Below are 27,680 nucleotides of genomic sequence, written 5' to 3' on the forward strand. Positions count from 1 at the left end.
TTTTTAAGCTACTACTGAACCAAAACGAAGACGAGGGACTCATTATCTCCACAAACACCATGCCGGGTTCCGACGGAGAGACGTGAAAATGCCCCCCCCCACACCTCCACCCCTCCACACGGTCACTGAAATGACACGGCTCACGACGACGTGTTGCAGTTAGAAGAGAACCGAGCTGTCACTCGCCGACAACCGTGTCGTTAATTGCCCGCTCCGAGACTTTCATGACACCGAGCCGAGGAGGCTCTCCGGCAACGGGAGTCCATTCATCCAGCCTGGCTGTGTGCTAACGACGTCTCCGTGTGTTGGCTCGTTCTAATTTAATCGGTGAGACATTTATGAATTCATCCACCACCACCACCACCACCTGGAATCAGTGTCGGGGAGAGACGGGGCTGAGGCGACTCGGCAGGGGGGGAAAGGATATGGGAAAGCGAGCGGAACCGATGCAGTGGGTCTCGTCAAGACAGCGTCAAAATACAGGTGAGCACCAGCTGCAGATGGACTGATAAAATGCCTTTAGCTTCACTCTCTCTCTCACACACACACACATACACACACACACACACACAACCAGAGCAGTCGCAGTCATCGACACGGTGACCCGGCTTTTTTTTTGTTGTTGCTGTATCTAGCTCATGCTTCAATGATGCTGGATACTCGTTTCTTAGGCCACATCTCTCAGTATATCCAGGCCCGCAGGACAGCCCTCATGTCCTCATGAAGCCAGATGAGACACTGAAGTGTTGCTGTCATACGACTTATTGTGTTGGAATCGCATGTTTTAGGTGCTGGTGCATTTCAAACTTTAACACCTGCAGCTAAACACCCCCTGGTAACCTGCTGTCACCTGTCACAGGCAGGCACATTCACCACTTTTTGGGGGGATGATTAAAAAAAAAAAAAAAAAAAAGGTAACAGGCTTTTATTGATCATCGTCACAGATGAAGATTTAATCAATTAATTAATGAATCGTGTAAGCTTACACAGGCTTGTTCCAAGATACTTGACAAATGCTGTTCAGGACTTCCATCCTGGCCAGGTCTCTCTTGAAAAAGAGATTTTAATCTCAATGAGACTAACCTGGATCAATAAAAGATAAATAAATAAAAAAACAAACCTGTTTTTTTAATCCAAAAGTTTAATATTTGCTTAATGTAAAACATACAACTGCAATGCAGTGCTGCAGTTTGGATGGAGACGCATACCTTTTTTAAGTTTTGTTTCGCAAAGTTTGTTACAATCTTTAAAAAATCTCATGTTACAAAATTTTGAGGGAACAAGTGTGTTGATTGTGATATCGTAGTAGTAATACGGTATTGTGTAGAGCTGCAAGCAACGATTATTTTCGTAATCGATTAATCTGTCGATTATTTTCCCGATTAATCGATGAATCGTTTGGTCCATAAAATGTCAGAAAATTTTAAAAAATGTTGATCAGTGTTTGTCAAAGCTGGAAATTATGATGTTCTCGAAAGTCTTTGTTTTGTTCACAAACCAAAATGATTCAGTTTTAATGATTTCTTTGTAATGTGGAGCAAAGAAACCAAGAAAATATTCATATTAAGAGAAGCTAAAACAATCATAAATCTTGTTTTAATCATGAAAAAAGCTTCAAACCGATTATCAAAATAGTTGACGATTAATTTAGTAATCGATTAATAACCGATGAATCGTTTCAGCTCTAGAATTGTGTCGCTTTAACAGATTGTGTAAGTACAGGTCTGAACGTAAAAACCACATGCATGAACACGATCTGTCCTCAGAAATCACTTCCTCAGCTGATGCCATCTGATCGGCGGCTTCAGGCTCAAATGCTAATTTATTTGCAATCACCCATATGATTTTCCCTTTTAATGAGCAAAACTTATTTCATATTACAGTGCTGTGAGGAGAGCTTTGACTCACTGAAGCTCATCTCTCTAATCTCTCTGTCATTCACACACACGCACACACAGCAGCAGTGTGCGTGTATGTGAATGACAGAGAGGTGTGTCTGTGACAGCAGACACACCTTTACTGTTAAAACAATATGTATGATCTTGCAAAAAGTCATGACATCAGTGTGTGTGTGTGTTTGAATAAAGGGCAGTGACACCTGATCAGGTCTAGGACATCCACGACATGTGATTGGTTAGATAATATTGTAGCACCGCATCGGAAAGGGACCTAAGTGTAACACTGATTACTTGAGGTTTTGTGCAAATTTAAAAAAAATGTTTTATTTGTGTCACTGGATCATGGATGTATTATATGAACTGGATAGAGCACCGCCCCTTCGCTTTCGTTCATTCCTATGAAGCTGCTCACCCAGCGCATATGCCAAAAAAGTTTTTCGACTTCCGCATTTATTTCCGGGCTATGGGGCCCATCGAGCATGCGCGGTAGTGTCACTACCATATAAAGATCTATAAAAGCCTGTGTCCATGTCTCCAGGTATCCTGTGGACACCTTGCGGTCAGTGGGAAAATTTCTTTTTGGGCTTTTGGGCTTTTATGGGGTTTTCTGTTGCAGTACCCACTGTGGCCACCATGTAAAAAATTGTCTTCAAGTCAGAGGGGGCGGTGCTCTATCCAGTTCATATTATACATCCATGCACTGGATCGGTTGTGTTTATGATCAATATTCGTGCGAGTAAACGCAACGTTAGCAACTTACCAGCAGCCAACCAACCAACCAACCGGCTAATAACAGCTGAATTCAAGTGAAATAAACATTTTCAAAACTTATCAGGTCGTCCCAACATCCTCGCTCACTCTCCTGCCAAGGCCCCTCCTCCTTAACCTTGTTTTGCTTACTTGGGGTGAGGACATGCAGCATCATAAGCCAGAGCTATACTAGAGCAGCGCTATGGAGCGGAGCAGGGCAGAGCGCAATGCATTATGGGCGTGCATGGATTGAAGGACTCCCCTGACTCTGCTTGGCTCTGATACCTTGTGATGCCCATATCAAACTGTTGTATTTTAACAGATATTGGCCATTGGCTGCCCTGATTTCTAAAGATCGGGCTCAATGGTAGAAAAATCCATATTTATCCTCATCTAGTTTCTGTGGGCTTTGGTTATTTGTCCATTAAGTTGAAGGCAATTTAGAGTTTGAAATGTCATAAACATTGACAAATGTGGCCACAAAGTGATGTGAGAGTTTCTCAGTCCAGCTCAACAACCGTATTAACAGTCTTTGTATTGACTGTGTCTGATTACTTGGTTATTATTCAGTCAACAGGTCAAACTGACACACGTTATTATTGTGCTCCTGCTCGTATCCATACTGCGGTTTTGGACGGGTACGAGATCACATGCCTCCCCCTTTTTAATGTCACACTTGTTTATCACACTGAGAATCTTTCACTGATCTCATGTTTCCTATAGACCCCTTCCCCAGCCCACGTCACACTAACATGAATGAAGTAATAATTAGTATGCATAAATGTTAAAAAAAAAAAACAATGTTTGAGAGCAACAGTGTAATTAAACTCAGGTTCAAGTCAAACTACCGTCAAACTACATCCAGCTGTGGATAAGTTTGGTTATGGTTTTTTCCTCCGTTATCAACAAAGCCATGACTAGAATCCTGTTTGGGCTTGGGTTGCGGTGGTTGAGTTGTCCAACCAGTAAACACATCCTAAGGACTTTAATTCATGATTTTATTCCAGTCTAAAGGCCACATTATGAGACAGTTTCTCACATGTCACCTCTGCTTGTCAGGGTATCTGTGGGGTCTTAAAAAGTCTTAAATCCAATAATTTGAATTTAAGGCCTTAAAATGTCTTAAATTCTCCTAAAATCTCATAAAAGGTCTTGAATACAATTTTGAAAGGTCTTAAAAATCTATTAATGTTACTTTTATTTAAAACCTGCAGAGACCCTGGCTTGTGGAAGGCGACCTGGTTTTGCACTGCCACTGCAGTCAGGTTCTGTTACGGTTGTTTGCATCATCACAAGTAGTATATAAAACCTGAGTGTTTTTGGGTGAAGCAGCGGAATCATTTGTTGTTTTTGTCGTTAGTGAATTATAGCTTATTTGTCACATTAATTAAAAGCTGTTATCCAGACTCTACAAGGTATTAATGATTAATACCTTGTAGAGTCTGGATAATGGCTTTGGATATGTACTGTATATGTAGTCTATATTAATCAGCCTGGTTCTAATTAGAAATATAAAGAGCGAGGCATAATGAAGCAATTAAAAATATTTGATGTTTTAAATGATATTTCTGATTGCTACTTAAGGGAAATGATTAAGATAGAACTATTGATCTGCTCTTAAAGCGGACCTAGACCGGAAGTTCCAATTAATGCTGTTTTTTAGTGTGTATCTGCGTCATTACCTTGTTTAAGAAGCACTGAAGGTTCAAAACAAACATTTCAGCCACTGCTGAGAACGCTGTGTTTTATTGTAATCTCGGGCTCAGCGAGATCTCTGAAAAAAACTGGTCCGGTTACGTAAACACCGGTTCTCCTGAGCAGCAGATCGTCCTGCTCCGGGCACTAGTCCGGGCACATCCGGTTGCGGACATTGAACCGCAGAAGAAGAATAACGTCCGTTGTGGAGGTGTTTCACAAGCTACAGTGTCTTCTGACTCTGGGTCTGACTCCGGGTCAAAGTCGGCGGGGAGTCCTGAAGAAGCTATTTTTAAACATTGTTAAAACAATGTTTTGATAATCAGTAGCAGTGCATCCACTGTTCCAGAGGGGGGAGCTGAGTATTGGCCAATCATAAGACTCTGTCTTCTGGGTGAGAGATTTGAGTCTCAAGTCTCGTGGCTGGGAAACACCGTCAGAAAAGAGGATTTCTATCGGCTCGTTTACAGCAATTAGGTTTTTATATGCTTATAACCCGCACCGTTTACACATTCATCTGTTTCCTGTCAGTGTGTGCTTGTGAGCTTTTTTAAAAAAAAGATGTTTGAACGTAATTATCAGAATTATCATATGCATGCATGTGACACATATCAGCAAGTCTGTGTGTGCAAGTTAGTGAAATTGCATCTGCGTCATATGAGTGACGACTGGAAAACAGATGGTTTACAACAGATCATTCTTTGAGATGAACTCAAAATGGATTAAGCAGTTGCAACCAAATTAGGAAAAATGAGAAACAAGTTACTGTTGCCCATGTGCATTTACTCTTCAGATGTGGTGCTTGGTCTTTGTCTTGGGAGATATTTTGACCTGTTTTTTTTTAAACAACGATCTGGCATGTGCCTATTTTTGTGCGTCACCTCCCTACTACCCAAACGGAAAATACTATAAGATGTCGAACCGGAATCACGTGATTCTGCAGAGAAGCCATTTATAGACGACTGTTCAATACTCGTCTGTGAAAATGCCAAGTTTAAATATTACAGTATGCATGTGACGCATACACTTGCAGTGGGGTGCTGCATGGACAAAACTGCCAGCCTGATACAGATATGACAAACCGATCCATGCATAGTGTGTGGCTGCATGACGGGTTGGCAGAATGCATGCGGTATGTTACCCACCTTAGCACACACCAAAGAAAACATTCATGTACAACACGCACAGGGACACTGCAGTGCACATACTATCACATCAACCGAAAGAAGAGAAAATCAAGTGGGAAGAGGTGAAAGGAATTGAGGGGGTGGCAGTGGGAGAAAAAGATGGAGAAAGAGGCAGAGGGAGAGTAGGAGTGAGTGGCACATGGCTTTCATTCTAAAAAAAGATGAGCAACATGAAACCAAAACCAGAATCTGAATTTACAAGATAAGAAAGAGGAGGGGAGGGCGGGCGACTGGAGAAAATGTAGGTTTTCTGTGCTCTGAAAATGGTGCAGATGCACACACTGGATCTCACAGCAGCTCTCTAATATGAATACTGAATGAGCGTGTGGGTAGAAAGAGAAGGAGAGAGTGGGAAAACAGGATGAGAAAGGCACAGGGTGAGACGGAGACCGGACAGTGGGGCTGTAACGATATGCATATCGAAATCGGAATCGCGACACTCGGAGCCACGAACCTGTCTTGCGGCGCGAGAAAACAGAATCGCGAAACGCCCTCTCTAACTCCCAGTTATTTTTCCGGTCAGCCACATGATATGAGCTGTCTGTGCTGCCAAACTTTTCAAATTACTATTATTTTTATTAGGGGTGTCAAATTATCGCGTTAATTGTGATTAATTAATTACAGTCATCATTAATGCGTTATGTTTTTTAATCGCGTTAATCTCTTAATCTCTTCTTTACTGATGTCCTCAGTACCGGGGGCAGCGACAGACGCAGCGACAACAGCATCACAAAACCACGTCTAACTTTAATAAACACAGACATGATGCATACCCACAGAAAGGTCAGAAACTCAGCTAAAAGCTCATATAAACCATTCTTATGTTCACCAAACACAGTTAAAACACCGATGGATCAAACCCGCAGGAGGTGAAAACAAACCAATACAGCGCACATGTTTAAAAGCGGCACCGGAGCGTCAGCGTGGTTATGTAAATTTACAGATTATAACGGTACCATTTTTATCACTCTACGAACAAGATTCACGGATCCAGCCCCCAAAATAAGAGCAAAACAACAACTGACTTTCAAGAAATACAAGCGGAAATGTTGTCTTACCTTTGCTATTTATCAAAACAAGTGATTTCCACCGGAACAAAACGGCATCCCATGAAGAACTACACTTCCCAGCATGCTTTGGGGACAAATCCCAGTCTGATTGGTCATTTACTTTGTATTTTTCAAGAGTATTATTTTATTTACAGAAAAGAGAGAAGTCTTTGGTTATTTATTTATTTATGTTCAAATCTGTTCACAGTGTTCCAAAATATTTCTTATTAAATTAAGTTCTCATATAAGTAAATGTTGTTTAAATAAAATGTTTTAAAAAAAATCATGGAATGTATCGAATCGTGGGTCAAAAATCGCGATACAAATCGCATCGTGAGTTTGTGTATCGTTACAGCCCTAGTGGACAGGGTGAGAATGTTCACGGCCGACAGAGAGCTGCTGTTGTATGAAAGAACAGGGAGAGACTGGATTATTAGAGACAGCAGGAGCGCAGCCAGGGATGTGACAAATGCTGGAGAGAGAGTGAGAGAGTCTTGATTTGAGCAGAATGTAACACTGACCCAGGCAGAAAAAGAGAGACTGAAGCAGATGGATGCATGACACAGAGCGTACAGTAGGAGAGCAAGAGAGATTCGGGACTGCGCTGTAGTCGTACCATTATCATGCCAACCCAGTGTAACCTTAGCATTTTGTCCACAGTTATTCTTAGCTCCTCACTACATGTCAGGTCAAAGATGGCTCTTCGATGCCGTCTTGTTTATTCCTATTAAATCTAAAACCCAGACCCAAGGTGCTTCCTTCAGGACCACTGTGTGAATCCATACTGTAGCCATAGACAGTGTTGTGTGTATGGACACATTCAGTTCATGCAAACTTTCACTATAGACTGTGAACCCTCCTCATATTTTAAGGCCAGGGTTGCCCACATCTCTTTAAAGGTCACCTAGAGTGGTCCTGTTGCACATATATGTTAGTTATGGAGGTCTACTTACATATATTAACTTGTTTTTATGGTCAAAAACCTCCTAGTTGCTGTAAACGAGCCGATAGAAATCCTCTTTTCTGACGGTGTTTCCCAGCCGCGAGATTTGAGACTCAACTCTCTGAACCCGGAAGTGACATCAGCACACCCGCTCTCAGAAGCGCAGCTCCCCCCTCTGGAACGGTGGATGCACTGCTACTCATTATCAAAACATTGTTTTAACAATGTTTAAAAAATAGCTTCTTCGTTTCTGAAACACCTCCACAACGGACGTTATTCTTCTTCTGCGGTTCAATGTACGCAACCGGATGTGCCCGGACTAGTGCCCGGAGCAGGACAATTGGATGTTCCGGAGAACCGTTGTTTATGTAACCATAACGGGATTTTCAGAGATCTCGCTGAGCCCGAGATTACAATAAAACACAGCGTTCTCAGCAAGGGCTGAACTGTTTGTTTCGAAACTTCAGGGCTTCATAAACAAGGTAATGACGCAGATACACACCAAAAAACAGCGTTAATTGGAACTTCCGGTCTAGTTCCGCTTTAAAGAAATAAATCATGTGTTTCATTCAAATCGAAGCAGGACGAATGTTCGAATCTTAAAGGCGTCCTTCTGCTTCTGTCATCCCTTGGTTTGTTGACTGAGATTATTTGGAAACACCTTTGTTTCCATACATTCTCAGGTCCACTCCACCATGAATCCCGCTGAAAGTTAAGTGTAGTTCCTTAATGACACGCAAATGCCAGCAGAGTTGCATTCGCACTATCGGGCTGAATTTCGAGCAAGTGATGGCATCAGGCTCTCACAGGCAATCGAAGTCCACAAGGATCCAATCTGGCAGCACAAATATTCTGCATGCCTGGCAGTTAAGACATTTTTCAACCACTGTGACGTTTTTTCAGACGATTTTAAAAGCAGTGAACATTCCAACATGAATATTGAAGAAGAAGATGAGGAAGAAGAAGGAGAATAGGTCTTTGAGACCTCTCATCATTGTATCTCAGACTTTGGAATAATGTCTTCAACAGAGCATACTCAAAGAATACCAGCTGGTACTATTTTTTACTTGACAACACAGAAGGGAACTGGTTGTGTTTGTTTAATCAAGTGCTAAAAAATATGCAGCACGTTGCTGCCCTAGAACAGCATGTCCTCATTTGTAAGACAGTCTGGCATCTTCTCTTTAATATATTTCAGTTTTAAATGGCTTTACTTTTTTGTTATATTTGCATTTGGCATTTGTTCACTCGACTACTACTCAAACTATAACAGGTTGAGCAGCATTTCCAGTTTCAGAAACTCTGGAGTTTTCAAATGACTCCAAGGCAACATGAAAGCAATATGGAATTGAAAAGCAAAATGGAACTTACAAACCCCTGTTTGCTTTTCCCTTCCCGGGATCAGGGGCCGCGTCAGAAGCAGCGACAAAGAATCATAAAACCATGTCTAACTTTAACAAACACAGACATGCTGCATACCCACAGAAAGGTCAGAAACTCAGCTAAAAGCTCATATAAACCATTCGTATGTTCACGAAACACAGTTAAAACACCGATGGATCAAACCCGCAGGAGGTGAAATCAAACCGTTACAGCGCAGACATGGAAAAGCGGCACCGGAGCGTCAGCGTGATTATGTAAACAAAAAAAACCTGTTGACTGGACAACGGAGAATCTACAGATTCTAACGGTACCATTTGTATCACTCTACGACCAAGATTCATGGATCCAGCCCCAAAATAAGAGCAAAACAACAACTGACTTTCAAGAAATACAAGCGGAAATGTTGTCTTACCTTGGAAACGTTATTTCCACTGGAACAAAACTGCTTCTCATGAAGAACTACACTTCCCTGCATGCTTTGGGGACAAATCCCAGTCTGATTGATCATTTACTTTTCCACAGTATTATTTTGTTACAGAAATCTTTGGTTATTTATTTATTTATGTTCAAATCTGTTCACAGTGTTCCAAAATATGTCTTATCAAATATTACATTAAGTTGTTAAGTAGATGTTTAAATAAAATGTTTTTTTAAAAATTTTAAAAATCGTGGAATGTATCGAACCGTGGGTCAAAAATCGTGATACAAATCGAATCGTGAGTTTGTGTATCGTTACAGCCCTAGTTTATACCCTCAAACCCATTCATTGATTTATCAAAAGAGCTGACTCAGCAGTTGACCTGGAGATATGAGACCAGGCTAAATTCAGCCCTAGTTTCATGTATCACTCTTTTCTTTTTTTGTGAGTACATTTTTTTTTGCAGTGATGAGATGCATCGGTTGGTGGCTGTTCCTGGTTAAACACCGTGCAGTGTGGGACACATAGATCCTACAATACTGAAAGTTGTGTTGTGTGTGTATTTGGACCAGGGAATTGTAGGCATGAGTGGACTTTGTTTGTTTTCAAACCAGTTAGTATGATCCGTTGGACAAAACATACATTCCTGTTTTAAGCTTTGTTGTGGTGATGCATGGACAGATGATGCTGTGTCACTGCCTGGCTTGATGATGCTGCAGCAGAGTCACTCTCAGTCTTATGAAAACACCTGCTATCAACAGGTTGTAAAACAAGGAATAATGCAGCAGTGCTAGTTCAAATAGGACTTGACTTCACACCAGCTCCTTATAATTGGAATCCTACTGCGTTTGCTCGGAAACATGTTCATTTGGGGAGGTGTGAATGAATGCGCAACCGAACTCTGATCCACACCAAAGAAGCGAACTCTGATTTGCTTAAAATATCGGTCTGCTTCAAGGTCGAGTCAAGTGAACCAAATGCAGGGAGTGAGCTACAACGCAGGGCATTGTGGGTAAACACAACCAGAACATATGCGCATGTAGAAATGTCGGTCATGTTTTGCTCTGATCTGGAGGAAACGGGAAGTTTTCCTGCATCAATCAACAGATGAGCGAGTTTTCTTGTTCATTGTTTGTCTCGTCTTCTCCTTCAGTAATTATTGATGCAGCGCTGCCTCAGGCGAGGAGGGGAACGCGTTATTCAAGAGGTTCGGTTCATTTCACTAAAGTGTGAAAGCAAACTCGGACCGGCTGAATGTTGCCATCCCCAATTGAACCGAGTACCCAATCGTACCAAGGGTGAATTCCAATTCCTTGCTTAGCCCTCAATCTTAACCAACTTCTTAACTCAATCTCAAAAATGCGAACTCCCTCTTGTGCAAGTGCTGTCTCGATTCTCAGAAAAATTAAGTTAAGGGGCTACCCAGAATGCATTGCGTGTTTTCACATAAGAAAGATGGCATCGAAAGCAGCGAAGCAAGTGCGATACAAATTAAGTATTTTCTTTGTTAAAAGAGATATACCATTGTATTATCTTAGTTTAGGCCCATATTATGGATTACTGACGTCATTGTTGCGTAACATTTATTTTTATTTTACGATCTTTTGTCAATAGCCGGCCGGTGCGGACAAGCGATCGTTTGCTATGGTTTACTTTTCAATAAGCCGTGGTGTGTGGTAACTGTCAGCTGAATATGTCCGTGGTTGTGGTATTTGTATGAGTATCATATTATAACTAACTGACAACCTAATAACTTGACTGACAAACGGATCGTAATAAATAATCCTGATGTAAATGTTCTTCTTCTTTTTTGGAGTTGACAGACTGGACGCAGCTTTCGCGTTATTGTGCCCCCTACAGTCTGAAGACGTATCTGCATTTAAGGGGTTTCCCATTTCTAATTGACAAAATAACCCTCAACACTTGGTTTTGAGGGACAGTTAAGATTAAGGGTTGAGCTTAAGGGTTAAGATAGGAATTGGAATTGGCCCCAAGTCTAGCGGAGACTATAAGGTGTGAAAACAACCTTAAATTCGGTGATGCCATGCAGGCCTGCTATTAACATCCACCCTGAGTGGCCTGATCTGATTGCACTAAATCCAGGTCTGAACAATCCTTCCTGAGAACATTCTCAGGTCCTATCACAGAAACCACAACCAGAGGTACTAGATGCATGGGTCCACATTCCTGAACTGCAATCCTCAGGATTACGCAGTAGAGACCACTACCTTAGCCGGCAGCTTTGTGCGATCCAGGGCAAATTCTGTTTTGTTACACTAATCAGCACTTGTGTGTTGATTTATTTATTGCAGCAACCGCCACCATACATAGATCGATGGGACACAATTTATTGTCCTCACTGGTTAAATTGTCTTAAGATCGGCAAGTCTAGACTCATTAGCATACAACACCAGACGCACACGCTGCAAATATAAAATAAAGAAAACAACATCGTAAAAAAAACAAAGGAAGGAAAGTAAACATCGTAAAAAAAACAGTAGCATAAAACCAAAAACGGCATATACTGGAAAATAATACATACATAAATAAGGAAGAAGAGTCTGCATATTAGCACAGATAATTTTCCTTTTCTTCCTCAGACACATATATACAGTCATGACATCAGTGTGTATTTGAATACAGGGCGGTGACTAACAGCAGCTCTGATCATACAGTATGCGGTCACAGGAGACTCATTCGGGGACGCATTTGAATGTCAGGTGGGAACAATTGCACTTAAAGCTGTCCACATGTGACTGGATCATAGAGAGTGATTGTTAATACCAGGTGTGAACAGGGCCATTGTCTGTTGTTTACCGTAGCAGTGCTGTTAAGTTAAAGTTGACCTTTTATTTGCAGTGGTGGAATATGTACACGTATTGAATTAGATTCTTCTGGGTTTTTTTTTTTTTCTTTTAGGATGTGTAGAAGATGCATCGGACATTTCAAAAGATTCTGCGCTCCGTGTCTGTGCCCTGATTGTTTCAGTGGTTATGTCAAAGCCATAATGACATACAGGGAACCCTGTTATTGTTGTTAGCGTCATTGTTGTTGCATCACGTGGTCACGGGCCTGCGCCTGGCACACAGTCGCACACTGCTTGGAGCACAAAAGCATTGCTCACATGCAGGAATATGTCAGTCAGTCTTTACACAAAAACACATGTCATTTGGATTTAGACGGTGTCACTCGCTCAGGATCAAGAGTCAAGAGTGTGCGTGACTCATGCCTCAGGCAGAAACCAGGGATTCAGGGATCAGGCTGAACACTTCATCACAATATTATCACAATATGTTCGAATCACAGGAGTTGACAATTTTAGTTTTAGTGAAAATTAAAGTCAGGTTTTAGACATGTACTGTTCTCTCTTAGTCTCAGACAGGGCTTGTGGTGTGTGGAGGTTTATGTCTTGAAAAGTGTCCCTCAGCTATTATTATTAAGTGAAATTAATTGTCAATTATTTGGGTTTATGGGTAGATAATAAAAAAAAAAAAAAAGCTTTTGGATTTTTCAGCTTCTTAATACATCTATCTTTGTGTGTTTTGTGTCTTTTCAGCAAACTACAGAATATGTTATGTCTATTGGATTTGCGATGGTTTCATCAATTCAATCAAATGTTCAGGTGTCTTTTTGAACGAAAAAAGATTTCTTTCTGCGGCCCGCAGAAACATTTCTGGCGGCCCGCAATGAATTACAGTTGATAGTTTTAATCCAGGAGGTACTAAGCTTGTTAAATGTTTATTGGACATTACTGGATACTAGGGATGTGAATCTTTGGGTGGCTCACGATTCGATTCAAAATCGATTCTCGATTCAACCGATTCGACTCATACGATTCTCGATTCAAAAATGTATACAATGCATAGTGTGTTAAGGCAAATTATGGCATCAAAACAATAGAGTTTGTATAAGATAATGTGATCACACAACAGCAAACTTATGACAAAAGTTAACATTTATTCATTCAAAACAAATAAAAACTTACTTACTGTACAAAATAATGAACTTGCATAAATAAAAGCTTAGGCTAGCTGCCTTTTTCTCCCAGACGTTACAACAATAAACTGTACACAACACAATGGGATTTCTTTCTGTTTCTGTTTTTTTTTTCTTGTTTTTTTTTTTTTCCTTTGGCGGCCCTCAGTCCAATGTTAGGTTCCTAAATTGGCCCTCAGGTATCAAAAGTTTGAGAACCCCTGTCTTAAATGATCTGGAATTGTTTCAACTGTAGCTGCAATCGAGATCAACTTCCCTTTGAGTCCTGTCGAACTCGGGTGAATGTAATAAAACTTAATTTAGCGTTTTACTGTGGTGAAAATAAGTTGACGGTAAATGCATCTGCTAATGGCTGCGAATGAAGCCAAAACGCCTGATAGTGGAAAGAATGCAGCCTGAATATATATATATATATATAATAGTATATAAAGTGAAATACAATACTCACTCATTGTTGTCTTTAAATGATTGATGAGAAGACAACTCATCATGATAATGATCTATTATTTGTCTAAGTGCAATGTAAACACAAAGTGCCTTCACATTCTGCGGCTTCAGTCTCTTTGGACAAAAGGACAAAACAATGATTGGATTAAGATCAACAAATTAAATCAAGAAAACAAATATTTAAGAAAAATGTATAACATTAAAGTTGTTCTTTAAATTTTTTTGTTTTGCTCATAGTGTATTGGTCATACAATTATGAAAGCTGTGATTCTTCAGAAACCTAACGTGAATTAAATCCTGCAACCACTGAAAAGCTAATTTACAAACCTGGTTGCTAAGAATAAATTAAAATATGGGGTTGTTTGCCGCCTTAGAGCCAACCAGGAACGGAACAATTTTTGGATCCTAGGGAGGAGGAGACGTGAGGCAATAAAGACTGCTGATAAATTAATAAATTATGACTCGGCCTCTCTGGCATAATCAATAAAATCCTAAGAAAATCAATATGATGGACTGCATTTGCTGTGCTAACAAGCAAACTACAGCAGATAGCTTCACTCTGACCACCAGTCTTCTGAAGGATTTCTAATTTGTTTGATAAGTTTGAAAAGAAAGTGCTTCCACTTATAAATAAACCAATAAACCCCAATTAACTGACCTAATCACACCCCTGTATTTTAACATTGGTGATAATGGTGATACTTGGGGGGGCTCAACATATTCTCAGGTTATAAGAGGGCGGAGGAGTCCCCAGCTCAGACCTGTGTTTGTTTTTGGATCAGGACTTCCCTACTTTGGAGTAAGACATATACAGACTCAGTGCCACAACAGTACATCATTTTGAAATCATAAATCACCCAGTGCATGCTGGGATGCGACAGGGTAAACGGTGAAGGAAAGTATATGGACTGTAAAGAACTGACTCCATTAAATCAGACTTTTTAAACAAAACTTTACTTAGTCTCGCTCTGAGCTCCATCGATTTCTAATTATGTCATAAAATACTTTCCATCGTTGAAGTGACATCAGGCCTGAGGGGAGTGCACTGGTAACATTGTCCCTGTTAGTCTTATGTGTGTGTGGTTTCTGCATTTAAGAGATCTGCTTGATTTCTCTGGCCTGATTGTTGTGACCTAATTGAAATCTACTTCTTTTTTTTCCCCTTTTCTTTCCTTTCTCCCTTCATATTTCCACTGTCCTCTTTAATCTTCCACCGACCCAGACTGAGTTTTAGATGAGATGTGACTTCAGTCACATGAACCTGGTTTCCTTCACTCTATTTCATTATCTCAATGCAGCCACAATGAAAGGATAACTGGAATTTGTAGATGAAGAGTTCTCCTACTAAATTCTACTGTATTGACTTCTAAAGCTGTGAAAGACAGTGATTTCACTGTGTGTTGTATTATCTTAAATATGTGGCAATCAGTGCAACCACCCACTGGCTGCAGCACTTCACAGCAGTGTTTGTTTGACCCCTGCAGGTAGTTGCAACTAACGATTATTTTCGTAATCGATTAATCTGTCGATTATTTTCTCGATTAATCGGTTGGTCCATAAAATGTCATAAAATGTTAAAAAAACGTTGATCAGTGTTCGTCAAACCTGGAAATGACGATGTTCTTGAACGTCTTGTTTTGTCCACAAACCAAAACGATTCAGTTTGAATGATTTCTTTGTTATGTGGAGCAAAGAAACGAAGAAAAAAAAAATCACATTTACGACATTAAAACAATCAGAAATCTTGTTTTAATCATGAAAAAAGCTTCAAACCGATTATCGATTATCGAAATAGTTGCCGATTAATTTAGTAATCGATTCATCGATTGATCGTTTCAGCTCTAGTTGTAATCACTTCCACTCTCAAGGTGCATCCCTCAATCTACACTGTACAGAATACCATTAATGTTTGTTTTTCTATTACAAGATTAGTATAGGTTTGTTTCTCCTGTATTTGACCATGATAGCTTATTTAGGTGTGGCAGCTGCTGCTGATATGGTTTTGAGCACATGGTATGAACTGAATGTTTTCATTCAGGTACATTGTGGTTAGAAAACAGGAATGCACGAGATAACAGAAACTTGAAGATGCTTCAAACTGATGCATTAAGCTTCCTGCAAGTCTGTAGATTTGTGTTGGCGAGGGGGTTTTAATTGTGACCACTTTTGGAAGTTGCACACTCACATTTTCCTGAATGGAAAAGGGAAACCTCTTTGCTGCTCAATGTAAATTTTCACGCAGCAGCAACAGGCATTTCACAGTCGGGTGAGAAGTGAAGGTCTGCTCTATTTAGTTTTCACTTGTATAAAGTAAAACTAGTTATGCAATTAATTTCTTCCTCTTGGTAGAATATTTTAGATGAATTATGATCATGTCTTGTCTTGTCGAGATGTGAGACTGCTTTTTTTTTGGTGCCATTAACACCAGGACGTGTAAATATGGGTTTATTTCGAGTGCAGTCAGTCATAAATTGAAGTGAGAGTGAGTCCTAATACTTGTTTAAATCATTATTGTATTTTCCTTACTGTCTATACTACTGACCGATACTATCAGTAGTGATACTGCTGACAGATGATACTAGAGATATAAGTTTACATACTGAGTTACAAACAATAACAATAATAATCCCTCTCATAATCAACAATATGACTGACCTTTACAGTCAAGAAAATAGTCATGATTAAATGAAATTAAATGGCTCCTGCATACACAACAGAAAAGTTTAGAAGTAGTGTTGTATTGCGTCTTAGTGCTGCTTAGTTAATGTTGTAAACGTAATTCATGCATACTTGACGAGTATCGGTTGTCTTTAATCTGAAAACATTTGTCAGCTGTACACGCAGCAGTAGAAGAACGTGTGAAACTATTAGCACAACTATTAGCACTCGTGTGTTAATGGAACTACAGTATGTGCCTGTGTAGATGCATGTGAATCCCTAAAGGGCCTCTGCTTCTTCCAAAACATACCAGTGTTTATCGTGCACATGCACGAATAGCTGAACTTAACCAATAAAAACGTTGAGAAAGTATTCAGAAAGTTCCACTAAAAGTCAACCATGCAAGGTTGTTAAAAATTCTGTATCTAAATCACTAACAAAATCTAAGCATTGCACAATTTTTGAGTAATGCTGTTCATAATAACAAAGACTTAACCTCCTTTTTCAAATGTTATCCAATTTGTGTTGTCATGAGGTCTCTGTCATAGTCATGCTAAAAAGCATGCGTCTTTTATTCTAAAGATAGTCCATGATCTCCATGATGTCGGTGCCAAACAAAAAGCGGGAGATGTTTGATCTGTGCGTATTCAGAGGATGATGCAAATCAGCGCAGGTGTTTACGCTTCATAGGCAGCCACTTAAAGGCATACAAAAGGTCCATTGCTAAACCGCGGGCATACAAGTCTCACATTTAGTTTTAATGTTTGTAACCGAGCATAGAATAGAGCTTTTTTTTTTACCATCTTCAAGCTCCTGGATTGTGAATACTAAAAGAAAAATGTTAATGGTCCAGTGAACTTGGGGTTATAAGAACGACAAGGTCTCAGTGTTTGTGTGTTTGGCCACAGAATAGAGAGAGAAAATGTCACTGATTATTAGTGAGACTTCACACATCCATTCTGAGAGCTACTGTATGTACTGTAGGTGGTGGCAAAAATGTCTCAATATGGTTGTTTTTTTTTCCGCTTAGAGGTAATTTGGTGCAGTAGAAACAAGGTAAACTGTATCATACACAAAAATAATTTAATTGTCAGTGAAGATGGTGCTTTCAAGTTGACGACTTCATAATTCTTGATCATTTGCTGAGCTAGTTTACTTACGGCATCGGTGTCCCCCTCCACCTCCGTCACCACTCCACTCAGGAGGGACTCCCCGGCACAGACGCTCTGCCTGTGTGACGCCAGGCGCTTTTTTGCGTCTACTTTAATGTCTGACCACTTTTTTTTTCACCTCGGCCACACTACGACCTTCTGAGGCATTGACATTATCCACCACATGCTGCCACTCTAGAGCCTTTTCGGCATTGGTGACCCCAACACTGTGTCCACCAAACAATAAAGCCTTCCTCTTCTCCACCTCCGCGTCAAGTACTTCCACCTCACACTGGGTGAAATTGCGTTTCTTGGCCTTTCTCTCCGATTTCTGCCTGATTTCAGTCATGAATCAATATTCACGAGGGGCGTTTCTCTGAATATTTATAGGCAAATATGGGCTTGGTATAACCCGCACACAGGTGCGCCACATTTACAGTGGATTGTGATTTATAAAGGGAAATCGGCGTAGGACATGCGTGCCCACTGTTTTATAAATCAGGATATTTTTGTGCATAGGCACTTTCTGTGTTTCGTGCGTATGCCAATTTTGAATTATTTGGATTATTTGACTAATTGATTACTAAATTTACACTATTTTGGGAATTGATTCATCGGTTTGATTGATGAATAGATTAATCCACGATGAAAAATAATCATTACTTCCAGCCGTACTAATGACAAGTGGATATTTTCGTTGCGCCTCTATGTCTGGTAGATAGAAGTAGTTATTTTTGGAATATTCTCTGTAAACTTTAGAGATGACTGTGTGTGAAAACCCCAGTGTGTCAGCAGTTTCTGCCAGAAATAGTCAGACCAGCACATATGATGCCAGCAATTATGTCACAGTTAAAGTCACTTATATCACCCTTCTTGCCCATTCTTTTAACTTCAACAGGTTGTCATGACCATGTCTACACAGTCCCACAATCACGGAGTTATCCGTTTAAATGATTATATGTTTGTGTTAACAAGCAGATTATGTGTATCTAATAAAGTCGGTTGGTACAGTGGTTTTAGCATGATAGATGGCATAATTTTGATAGAATAGGGAAAAACTCTCTGTAAATATGCAGTAGTGTTGCACCATAAAGGCTGCATCAGCCTGTATGAACAGCAGAAAGACTACATCAGCCTCTCTGTGGCTCCCTCTCTCCTTCCTACTGTGTCCGTTACAGATAATTTCAGTCTAGCCCAGAGGCAACTTTCTTTGCAAAATTCTCCGTGTCCTCAAACAAAAAGAACGGACAGGAAGATCACATGACCATACTCGGCATGGCACCGTCTTATATGAAAGTAGCTTTTTCTTTCTGTACTCTCTTACGTGGTGGATCCATTCACCCACTTATTTTCGTGCTCCAGTCCAAGGATGTGGATAAAAGGACATGTCATACCGTTTGGCATGTTTTAATTGAATGATTATCAGGTATATGTGCCATACAAAGAGACGTGGTAGGCCAACTAACTGGCAGGAAAGCTAAGAGAAATGCTTAAGATATGCAGTGAGATTGAGAGTAAATTGACAAATTAATATTTTCTGCATCCTACTTTTTAGCCATGTCTTACGACTTGCTGTTTCCAAATTAAAAGGAAGGAAGGAAGGACCAGAAAACTGTGGTCACTGAGTGGAAATCACTTCATATCATGTTTTTGGGTACTTGGATACTCTTGTGTATTATATTGGACATTTTTGTTAAAGCCTTATGAGGAATAATGCTGCGTTCCAGAGCCCATCCAAACAAATGGGATGTGGGACTTATCCTACCTGCATTGTACTAGCTCCTACTTCAAAGCGTTCCAGCAATTGAAGTCGAATGTTAGAAAACATGGACGATCGCGGCGCTTTAGATTTATGTTTGAAGAGGCATTTTGACTGTCAGCAATTCACTCTATTTACATACACAAGCGAGCCGTATATAAAAGCGTTGCATATCGATATGTAACGTCATGAGTATACTTTTACCGTAGCCCTACATATCTTCATGCTGACAGATAACAACAACGACATTATTTCACGCCATAACATGGAAAACACGTTGTCATGATTTGAATTGCTGTGTTTAAAACAAGTCTATACACAGAAAAGTAAAGTGTATAGCCTATTCGTGTGACTCCATGGGCGCCGCCATTATTCTCCGATGTCATTTTGGTGAAGTCGGGGGTAGGTCGATCAGCCCCGACTTCGCGAGTAGGAGGTCCCACTTCGACAGGTATTCCAGTGCACTTTTTCTAGTTGGAGGTAGGATAAGTCCCACGTCCAACTGGTTTGGATGGGCTCTGGAACGCAGCATGAGTCATGGACCCCATTCAGACTCGGAGATCACGGGCAGATCTTGCTAACTCTCAGGTCTAAAGGCTCCCGATCTGGCCCGGACTGTGTCCTAACATCTGATTGTAGGAATCGCATTCTTAGTGGTTTTTCCAGACTTGTTGAAAACAAAATTTTGTCTCTGTGAAAAGAATAGAAGTCGGTGTGTATTTCAATAAAGTGCAGGGGAAGCCAGATCCGATCCCCTGTGGTCACATCCAGGATGCATTTTCAAGTATTCCTGTGTACTTTGCTCTATCCACATTCGATAGGATAACTGAGGACGTAGGAAGTTTAATTCCTTAAATCTTTGTTTTTCTCTACAGGGCAGTGATGCCTGGCATGGTGATGTTTCGGCGGCGCTGGTCAGTTGGCAGTGATGACCTAGTGCTGCCCGCCCTTTTCCTTTTTATATTACACTGCATCTGGTGAGTCGGTGTTCCTTTCAATGTATTGCTTGTTATTATGTTTTATATACATGTTTTTGATTTATCAGTGTATATTTTATGTTCATTATCACTTCCTCTTTCGCGCTCACAGGTTGGTGGTTCTCTCCGTTGTTCTCTTCGGTCTCCCGTACGGCTCAGACCAGTCCTGTTCTGTTACGCTGGTGGACCATGGCAGAGGCTACCTGGGCATCCTGGTCAGCTGCCTAATCTGTGAGAGCGCCATCATGTGGTTGAGCATGAGAGGCAGCATTTTGTACACACAGCCCAGGGAGGCTGTACAGTATGTCATCTACATACGACTAGGTAAGACAGCCAGGCACACACACACTTCTTATCCGTCCACTCCAGCAGCATGTGGCTGTGGTCTCAACGATTATGTAATTTGTATTCAAGGTAACTGATCTTTCATTTTGGTCACCTTATAATGGCATAATTCACTTTACTCTTCTGTAATTTATGGGTCAAAGTGGTTTGTTGTTTTTTATTGACCGTGTTTGTCATAAATGAATCACGACTACTCTTTGCTATTTGCTGCACGTTCTGCTGACACAGCTCCTCCAGCGAAGCATAAATACACAGCACACCCAAATGAGACGGCAAGACGAGAACTCCCATGATCCCTCGCTGCTTCCCAACATCATCAAACTTGTTTTGAGGACCCCTGTAGTGGCAGAAATGACATAGTGACACAAAGTGATTTATGCGTTCGGTTTGGCCATCCATCCCACTGTAATGAATACTTCTCTCAGGGACTGTGCGATGGAATTTCATCTTATTATTATTGTTTGGAAATAATTCAATAATTTATATGATTACAGGGTGTCCGTGGGGTCTTAAAAAGTATTAAAAAATCTGTTTGTGAATGTTTGTGAAGCCAGTGTACTCGCTCCCTCTCCCGACATCTGTACTTCTGCTGTATCTATGAGTAACTGTACGATGTGTACTGCCTCTCTTTTTTACGCTCCTGTGTCGGTGAAGACGGCGTGTGCGCTCTCTCTCCCGACATTTGTGTTTTTAGTTACAGGCGCTAGTGTCAGCACTGCTTGCTTGAGCTAGCGTCTGCATAATCGGTACATTATACATATGTCGGTGAAGCCAGTGTACTCGCTCCCTCTCCTGACATTTGTACTACAGTTATCTGTGAGTAACTGTACAGCGAGTACCGCTTTTGCTTTGGCTTTTACTGTGTTGATGATGGCAGTGTGTGCGCTACCGCTCTCGATACTTGTTTTGTTACTACCCAATTCGGTACACCGTTGGCTGTACTCTTCATTCTAGTCCCCTGTAGATGGCAGATGTGTTCCACTAAGGCTAACTGTATTAGATACCTCTCCCATCGCAGGTGTATACTACTACCTTTAGTCAGCCACATCTTGAGCTGTGTTGCTAGGTGGGGACAGTTTGTATTTTGGCACAGCAAGCTGACCTTGCCGGTGAAGGCAGTGCTCTCACTCCCCCTCCCAGCATCGGTGGGTGCTGTTGCCCTAGTAGTTAGCAGACGTGTCCCACTATGGCTAACTGTATTCATTTGTGCGACACCTGTTGGTGAAGGCAGTGCGCTCGCTTCCTCTCCCAGCACCTATCATTTTTCCTAGTCCACTAGAGCAGACGGTCACCATGCTTGGTGACCACTCTTGCTCGACCTGTTTGACTCTCTCTGCAAACAGAAGATGATCATGATAGGTGTCCTCAGTGCCTTGGCCTCGAACACTGAGGGAGGGGCTTTCGGAGGATCCGTGCATGAACTGTAGCTTCATGCCCCAGGCAGTGCGGGTTGCCAGACTGGATGAGGTTGAACACCTGCCCCAGCTGACCCCAGCCCAGCGATTGCTTCCAGCACAGCTAGCAGATCTAAGCATCGGGCTGCAGAGGCAGTTAAACTCGATGAAGACCCTCTTCATAGCCATCCAGTTTTGGGAACCGGTGCAGTGGACACGGGTGTTCCCGCTTCCCCGCCACCATGTTCGAACCGGAGGAGGATGTGCTCTCCGTGGCGGCTTCAGCCACCGAGTTCACCAACTGTGGGGCCAATGTGGTTCCCCAGGATGCTGCCTCACACACCTCTGGGGTTAGCTCCCGCTCCTCAGCCAGCAGTGGCGGGGATTACTCCATGGGTGCCACCATTCGCATGGCCCCCGCAGGCTCAGCCGGCTGAAATTAATGAATTATACCCTGGAGTCATGGCGTAAACGTAACACCTTTTTATAAAAGCAAGTGAAAGTCTACACTACATGTATTGCATGAGTCACTCTGGAACGCCGTGGATGTAAACTGTAACTTGACCTTAACACACTTCCTCTTGATCCTTGTTGGGATTAAGGTGCTTGTAAAGGTTTGAGGTTTTTTAAACAAGATTTGAACATACAGCGACTCGCGTCGATCATTACGCTCCTCACTCCCTCTTTCTCTCTCCCTGCAGCTATTCTGTTAGTCGAGTTGGTATACGCTGTGGTAGGAATTGCCTGGCTTGTCCAATATTACCAGCCGTGCTCTGATGTCACAGCCAAAAACCTGGCATTGGGTGAGTGACTATCTCACGGGAAACATGGAGATATATGTTTATGGTAAAGATTTTCTTAATTCTTAAATGTGAATTTATGTTTCCGTGTCCCTGCAGGAATTGTTGCATGCAACTGGCTTGTGATATTCAGCGTTTGCATCACCCTCATGTGCACGTTTGATCCCACGGGTCGGACATTTGTCAAACTGAAAGCCACTCGTCGGCGTCAGCGAAACCTTACGACGTACACACTCAGGTATTAACAGGCATTGAGATGACTCCATTTTAGTTTCTTTTCGTTTTTGCCTTCACACAAAAAAAACAACAGCTGTGAATGCCTTCCTGGTTTTTACACAAATTCAGTTTATTCGTTTTTTTTTTGCTGACTCGTTCCATCTGTCCTCATCAGACACAGGCTCGAGGAGGGCCAAGCCAGCAGTTGGAGCAGGAGACTCAAGTTCTTCATGTGTTGCACAAGAGCCCAGGATACACAATCAGTGAGTCACAAGTTACGCACACACATGTTCACATTTACAGTTTCCTCCCAGTGATTAAAGGAAAAGAGAAATGAATAAAAACAGAAATGTGTCATTAAAATGAGCTCTGGCATGATTTAATCATCGCTGTGACATAAAGGAGCTCAGCTACTCGGCAGTGATGTCATATTAAATAGGTCGTATACAGTTTGAATGGAAAGTTATTTTGAGTCGTCTTAAAAAGATTTGTGACATCTGTGGTTTCACGCAAAAAAGTGAATCATAACACTAGATATGTGAAATAGCACATCTCCAATAAAAGTATACAGTATTAACGACAGACCACTATTCAGCTGAACAGAGCACAATAAACACAGTGAAGGCAAAACTTCCTGTCCTTCATTCCTGTTTTTATTACTCTCCCTTTCCAATCCATGCTGGTCCGTGCTGCCGTCCTGTCCAGGATGCGTATTCAGAAGTGGCCAGCCTTTTTGCAGAGTTCTTCAGAGACTTGGACATCGTGCCGAGCGATATTATTGCTGGCCTGGTTCTTCTCCGCCAGAGACAGCGGTCCAAGAGATCTGCTATCCTGGACCAGGTATCGCTGCCTTTAAAAAAAAAACATACGCTACCGTTCAAAAGTTTGGGCTCACCTATACAGTTTTCCCATTGAAAGTAAGATTTTTATTCATCAAAAGAGTTGCAAAATGAATAGAAAATATAGTCAAGACATTGACAAGATTAGAAATAATGATTTGGAATTCAAAATAATCATTTTGCTTTTGTCAAAGAACCATCAAAACTGTTTTCAGCTGTGCTAACATCATTGCACAAGGGTTTTCAAGGGTTTTCTAATCATCCAATAGCCTTCTAACACCATTAGCAAACACAATGTACCATTAAAACACTGGAAATGGGCCTCTATACACCTATGTACATATTCCATTAAAAACCAGACGTTTGCAGCTAGAATAGTCGTTTACCACATTAAAAATGTATAGAGTGTATTTCAGATTCATTTAATGTTATATTCATTGAAAGAAAGTGTTTCAACTTAAAAAAATAAGGACATTTCTAAGTGACCCCACTTTTGAACAGTAGTATATGTTAGTGTTTCATTTATGTACTTGTCAGTGCATGTGTCGAAATGGAAAAAAACTGTATATACTGTATATTCTGCTTTCTCTTCTTAAGGCCAACAATGACATTTTAGCCTTCTTATCTGGAATGCCTGTAACACGCAATACAAGATACCTGGACCTTAAAAATTCGGTGAGTTTCTTGTGTCAAATAGTCAAATTATGGTTTATATATAACTATTCTACAGTTTAACTCCCAACAATAGAAGTAAATATTTGTTTTATGCCACTTTCAGCCTTCTGTACAATCTCTGAAATCATATTTTGCTGTCTATATGATGATTTGTTCTGATCTTGTCTGTCTTTCTTTTCCTCCTCGAGGCTGAGATGAACATGTACAAGGATGTGTGCTACTACATGCTTTTTGCCCTGGCTGCGTACGGCTGGCCCATGTACCTGATGAGGAAACCTGCCTGTGGGCTGTGCCGCCTCGCAAGCTCCTGCCCGTACGCACTGGAAAACACACACACACACACACACACACACACACACACACACACACATTTTTCATCGTTTCAGCCTTATGTCTCCCTTGAGCTTTGCCAGTGCAGATAAAACCTCACATGCATCAACACTTGCCCAAGTGGTAATCCACTGAGGAAAATAAAGGAAAACCCCAACGATAAATTAAGTACATACTCCTTCACTGGTATATGAGATTATAGCCCTACATATCTGTATTCTTACATGTTTTTCTTATGTGTATTCTATGGACTGTTATACAAAGAAATTTTACCTTTTTTTTTTTTTTTCCTATCTCCCTCAAGATGTACATCAATGTCCAGCTCTCGGTTGTCTCAGTCCGTGACCGTGGAGGAGGACAATTGTTGTGGCTGCAATGTCCTGGCCATACGCCGGCACTTCCTGGATCGGGACCTCAAGCAGGTTCACATTGTCTACACTTCCTGCCACGATGCCGTGAGTAATAATCCATAATCCAACAAACGCGCTAAGGAGTCGTTTGTTTGGGCTTTTACTTCCTTTATAAAACAAAGGGAAGGCTATGATTTGGCGGTTTAACGGCGTCCCAGAGACCCGGATACACCGCCAAAACCAAACAGTCCTCCTGTCACAACATGTCCACTCACCTGGAGCTTGTCTGATGATTTAATAACTTTATTTTCGCCATCATATGCGTCTGTTTTGATAACTCAAATTTATTTATGATCAATGTGCTCTCGGTCGGTGTGAGACTTCACCAAGGCTGTGCTTTGTCACAGTCTGTGTAATCATCATCATCATGGACAGGATCCTAAAGTGTGGCTGAGGAGGAGGGGATAGTTCCCGTTCGGGTGATCTCAGTGTTGTATTTTTACTCTTGCTGGGCCTTAGGTGCCTGCTCCACACTCACTCATGTTAATGTGGAACAAAACGTCATTGAGACATGGGACGAGTACAGTATTTTTCTGTCATGGTCTGTGCTGCTGTTGTAAAGAGTAGATCGCCTCCTGTTTAAAGAGCTATGAAAAAGGAAGGGTTTCTTAGCTTCCCCTGTACCCTGGCAGAAACGGAGATAATCTGGTCCATCCACTTCCTGTTTGGTTTCTTATTTGCTCGACTATGAGCTGTGTATGTAAACCTCTGTGCTTTTCACTTTCACTGCGATAGGAAATCCTTCTTCATACTTTTGACCGATGTTTCTTATTAATAGCACTATCTTAAATTAAAACTGCAGAGAAGAGAAACAGCTTCCTGTTTACACTGGTACGCACACACCTAGCGTTCCTGGATCTGTCACATGACATGTTTTTAGATGTGTTGGTATGGATGCAGATTATGATGCAATGGGGCTGAATCTGAATCTTTTTTTCATTTCAAAACCTTAGAATTCCCTCACATCCTGTACACTACCATTAAAAAAAAGTTTGGGCTCACCTACACAATTTGTTTGTGTTTTCCATTAAAAAGTCACACTTTTATTCATCAAAAGAGTTGAAATGAGTAGGAAATAATAGTCAAGACATTGACAAGATGAGAAATAATGATTTTTATTCAAAATAGTTTCACAAAAGAACCAGCAAAACTGTTTTCACAAGGGTTTTCAAGGGTTTTCTAATCATCCAATAGGCTTCTAACGCGATTAGCAAACACACTGGAAATTGGCCTCTATACACCTATGTACATATTCTATTAAAAAACAGACGTTTGCAGCTAGAATAGTCATTTACCACATTAACAATGTATAGAGTGTATTTATGATTCATTCAATGTTATATTCATTGAAAAAAAGTTTTTTTCCTTCAAAAATAAGGACATTTCTAAGTGACCCCAAACTTTTGAACACTAGTGTACACTCTCCTTTGAGTAAATATGCAGTTAAATTGTTTCCTTGTTTTTTTTAACTGCAGATAATATTGAATTAAAGTCCATTTCTGTGTCGAATTCACTCAGAATTCACACGAGAAGCTGACACGAGCACCACACGAGCCACACAGTGTTGATTTGTAAAGCAGAGCACCACACGGTGAAGTTTGCCAGTTTCCATCTATAAATTCCTCTCATTGAGTGATTTCCTGACTGTGCCAATGCTGAGAATAGTTTTGATGACAAATACTCATGGAAGTGCTTAGTTTGCTGCACTGCAATTTAAAACTACGATGCATGTTGTTCTCTTTTACTGTATAACCAAGTATAACTTTTGCTTGTCATCTTCCACGCAGGTCTACGAGACTCCGTTTTTTGTTGCGGTGGATCATGGGAAACAGAAGGTCGTCATCAGCATCAGAGGCACTCTGTCACCAAAGGTAGCTCCTTCTGCTTTTTTCTGTCTCTTCAACACTCTCTGAACATCTACTGACCCCTCTGCCCTCAGTAGTGCCTCACAACATGTTCTCATACTCCTACACCATTCATGCTCTCTGAAGTGCTATTTTTATCTCGTGTTTTAAATTGAACCGACAGATTCACCAAGAGTAGGTATCTTTTTCTTCTTTTGGCTTCTCCCTTTAGGGGTTGCCGCAGTGGATCATCTGCCTCCATCTCGTCTTTTCCCTTCTCTCATCCTCCATTACACCATCTGTCCTCCTGTCCGTCTCTGAGCTCTTCTTCTCTTCCTCCTCCCCGGCAGCTCCATCTTCAACATCCTTTGTCCAATATAATCCCTAATCCGTCCTAATGCATGTGACCAAACCATCTCAACCTTGACTCTCTCTTTTACTTTCTTTCCAAACCGCTCAACCTGAGCTTGTCCCTTGAATACGATTGTGTCTATTCCTGTCAATCCTGATCGCTCC

At 41.1% G+C, this 27,680-nt stretch overlaps 1 protein-coding gene across 2 annotated transcripts in view; it reads left to right on the plus strand.

Moving 5' to 3' along the window:
• Positions 1-354: 354 nt before the first annotated feature.
• dagla (diacylglycerol lipase, alpha) overlaps positions 355-27,680 on the plus strand; it is a 41,849-nt gene continuing 14,523 nt past the window's right edge. For both annotated transcript variants that reach the window (XM_083890901.1, XM_083890902.1), the window contains exons 1-11: positions 355-483; positions 20,210-20,311; positions 20,424-20,635; positions 22,752-22,853; positions 22,950-23,088; positions 23,242-23,329; positions 23,772-23,906; positions 24,503-24,580; positions 24,769-24,893; positions 25,215-25,365; positions 27,108-27,191. In XM_083890901.1, the coding sequence (XP_083747027.1) occupies positions 20,217-20,311; positions 20,424-20,635; positions 22,752-22,853; positions 22,950-23,088; positions 23,242-23,329; positions 23,772-23,906; positions 24,503-24,580; positions 24,769-24,893; positions 25,215-25,365; positions 27,108-27,191 (1,209 nt within the window). In that variant the 5' untranslated portion in view covers positions 355-483; positions 20,210-20,216. The remainder of the gene's footprint in view (positions 484-20,209; positions 20,312-20,423; positions 20,636-22,751; positions 22,854-22,949; positions 23,089-23,241; positions 23,330-23,771; positions 23,907-24,502; positions 24,581-24,768; positions 24,894-25,214; positions 25,366-27,107; positions 27,192-27,680) is intronic.

The sequence above is a fragment of the Microchirus variegatus genome, assembly GCF_963457635.1.
Source record: "Microchirus variegatus genome assembly, chromosome: 6".
NCBI classification, from domain to species: Eukaryota; Metazoa; Chordata; class Actinopteri; order Pleuronectiformes; family Soleidae; genus Microchirus; species Microchirus variegatus.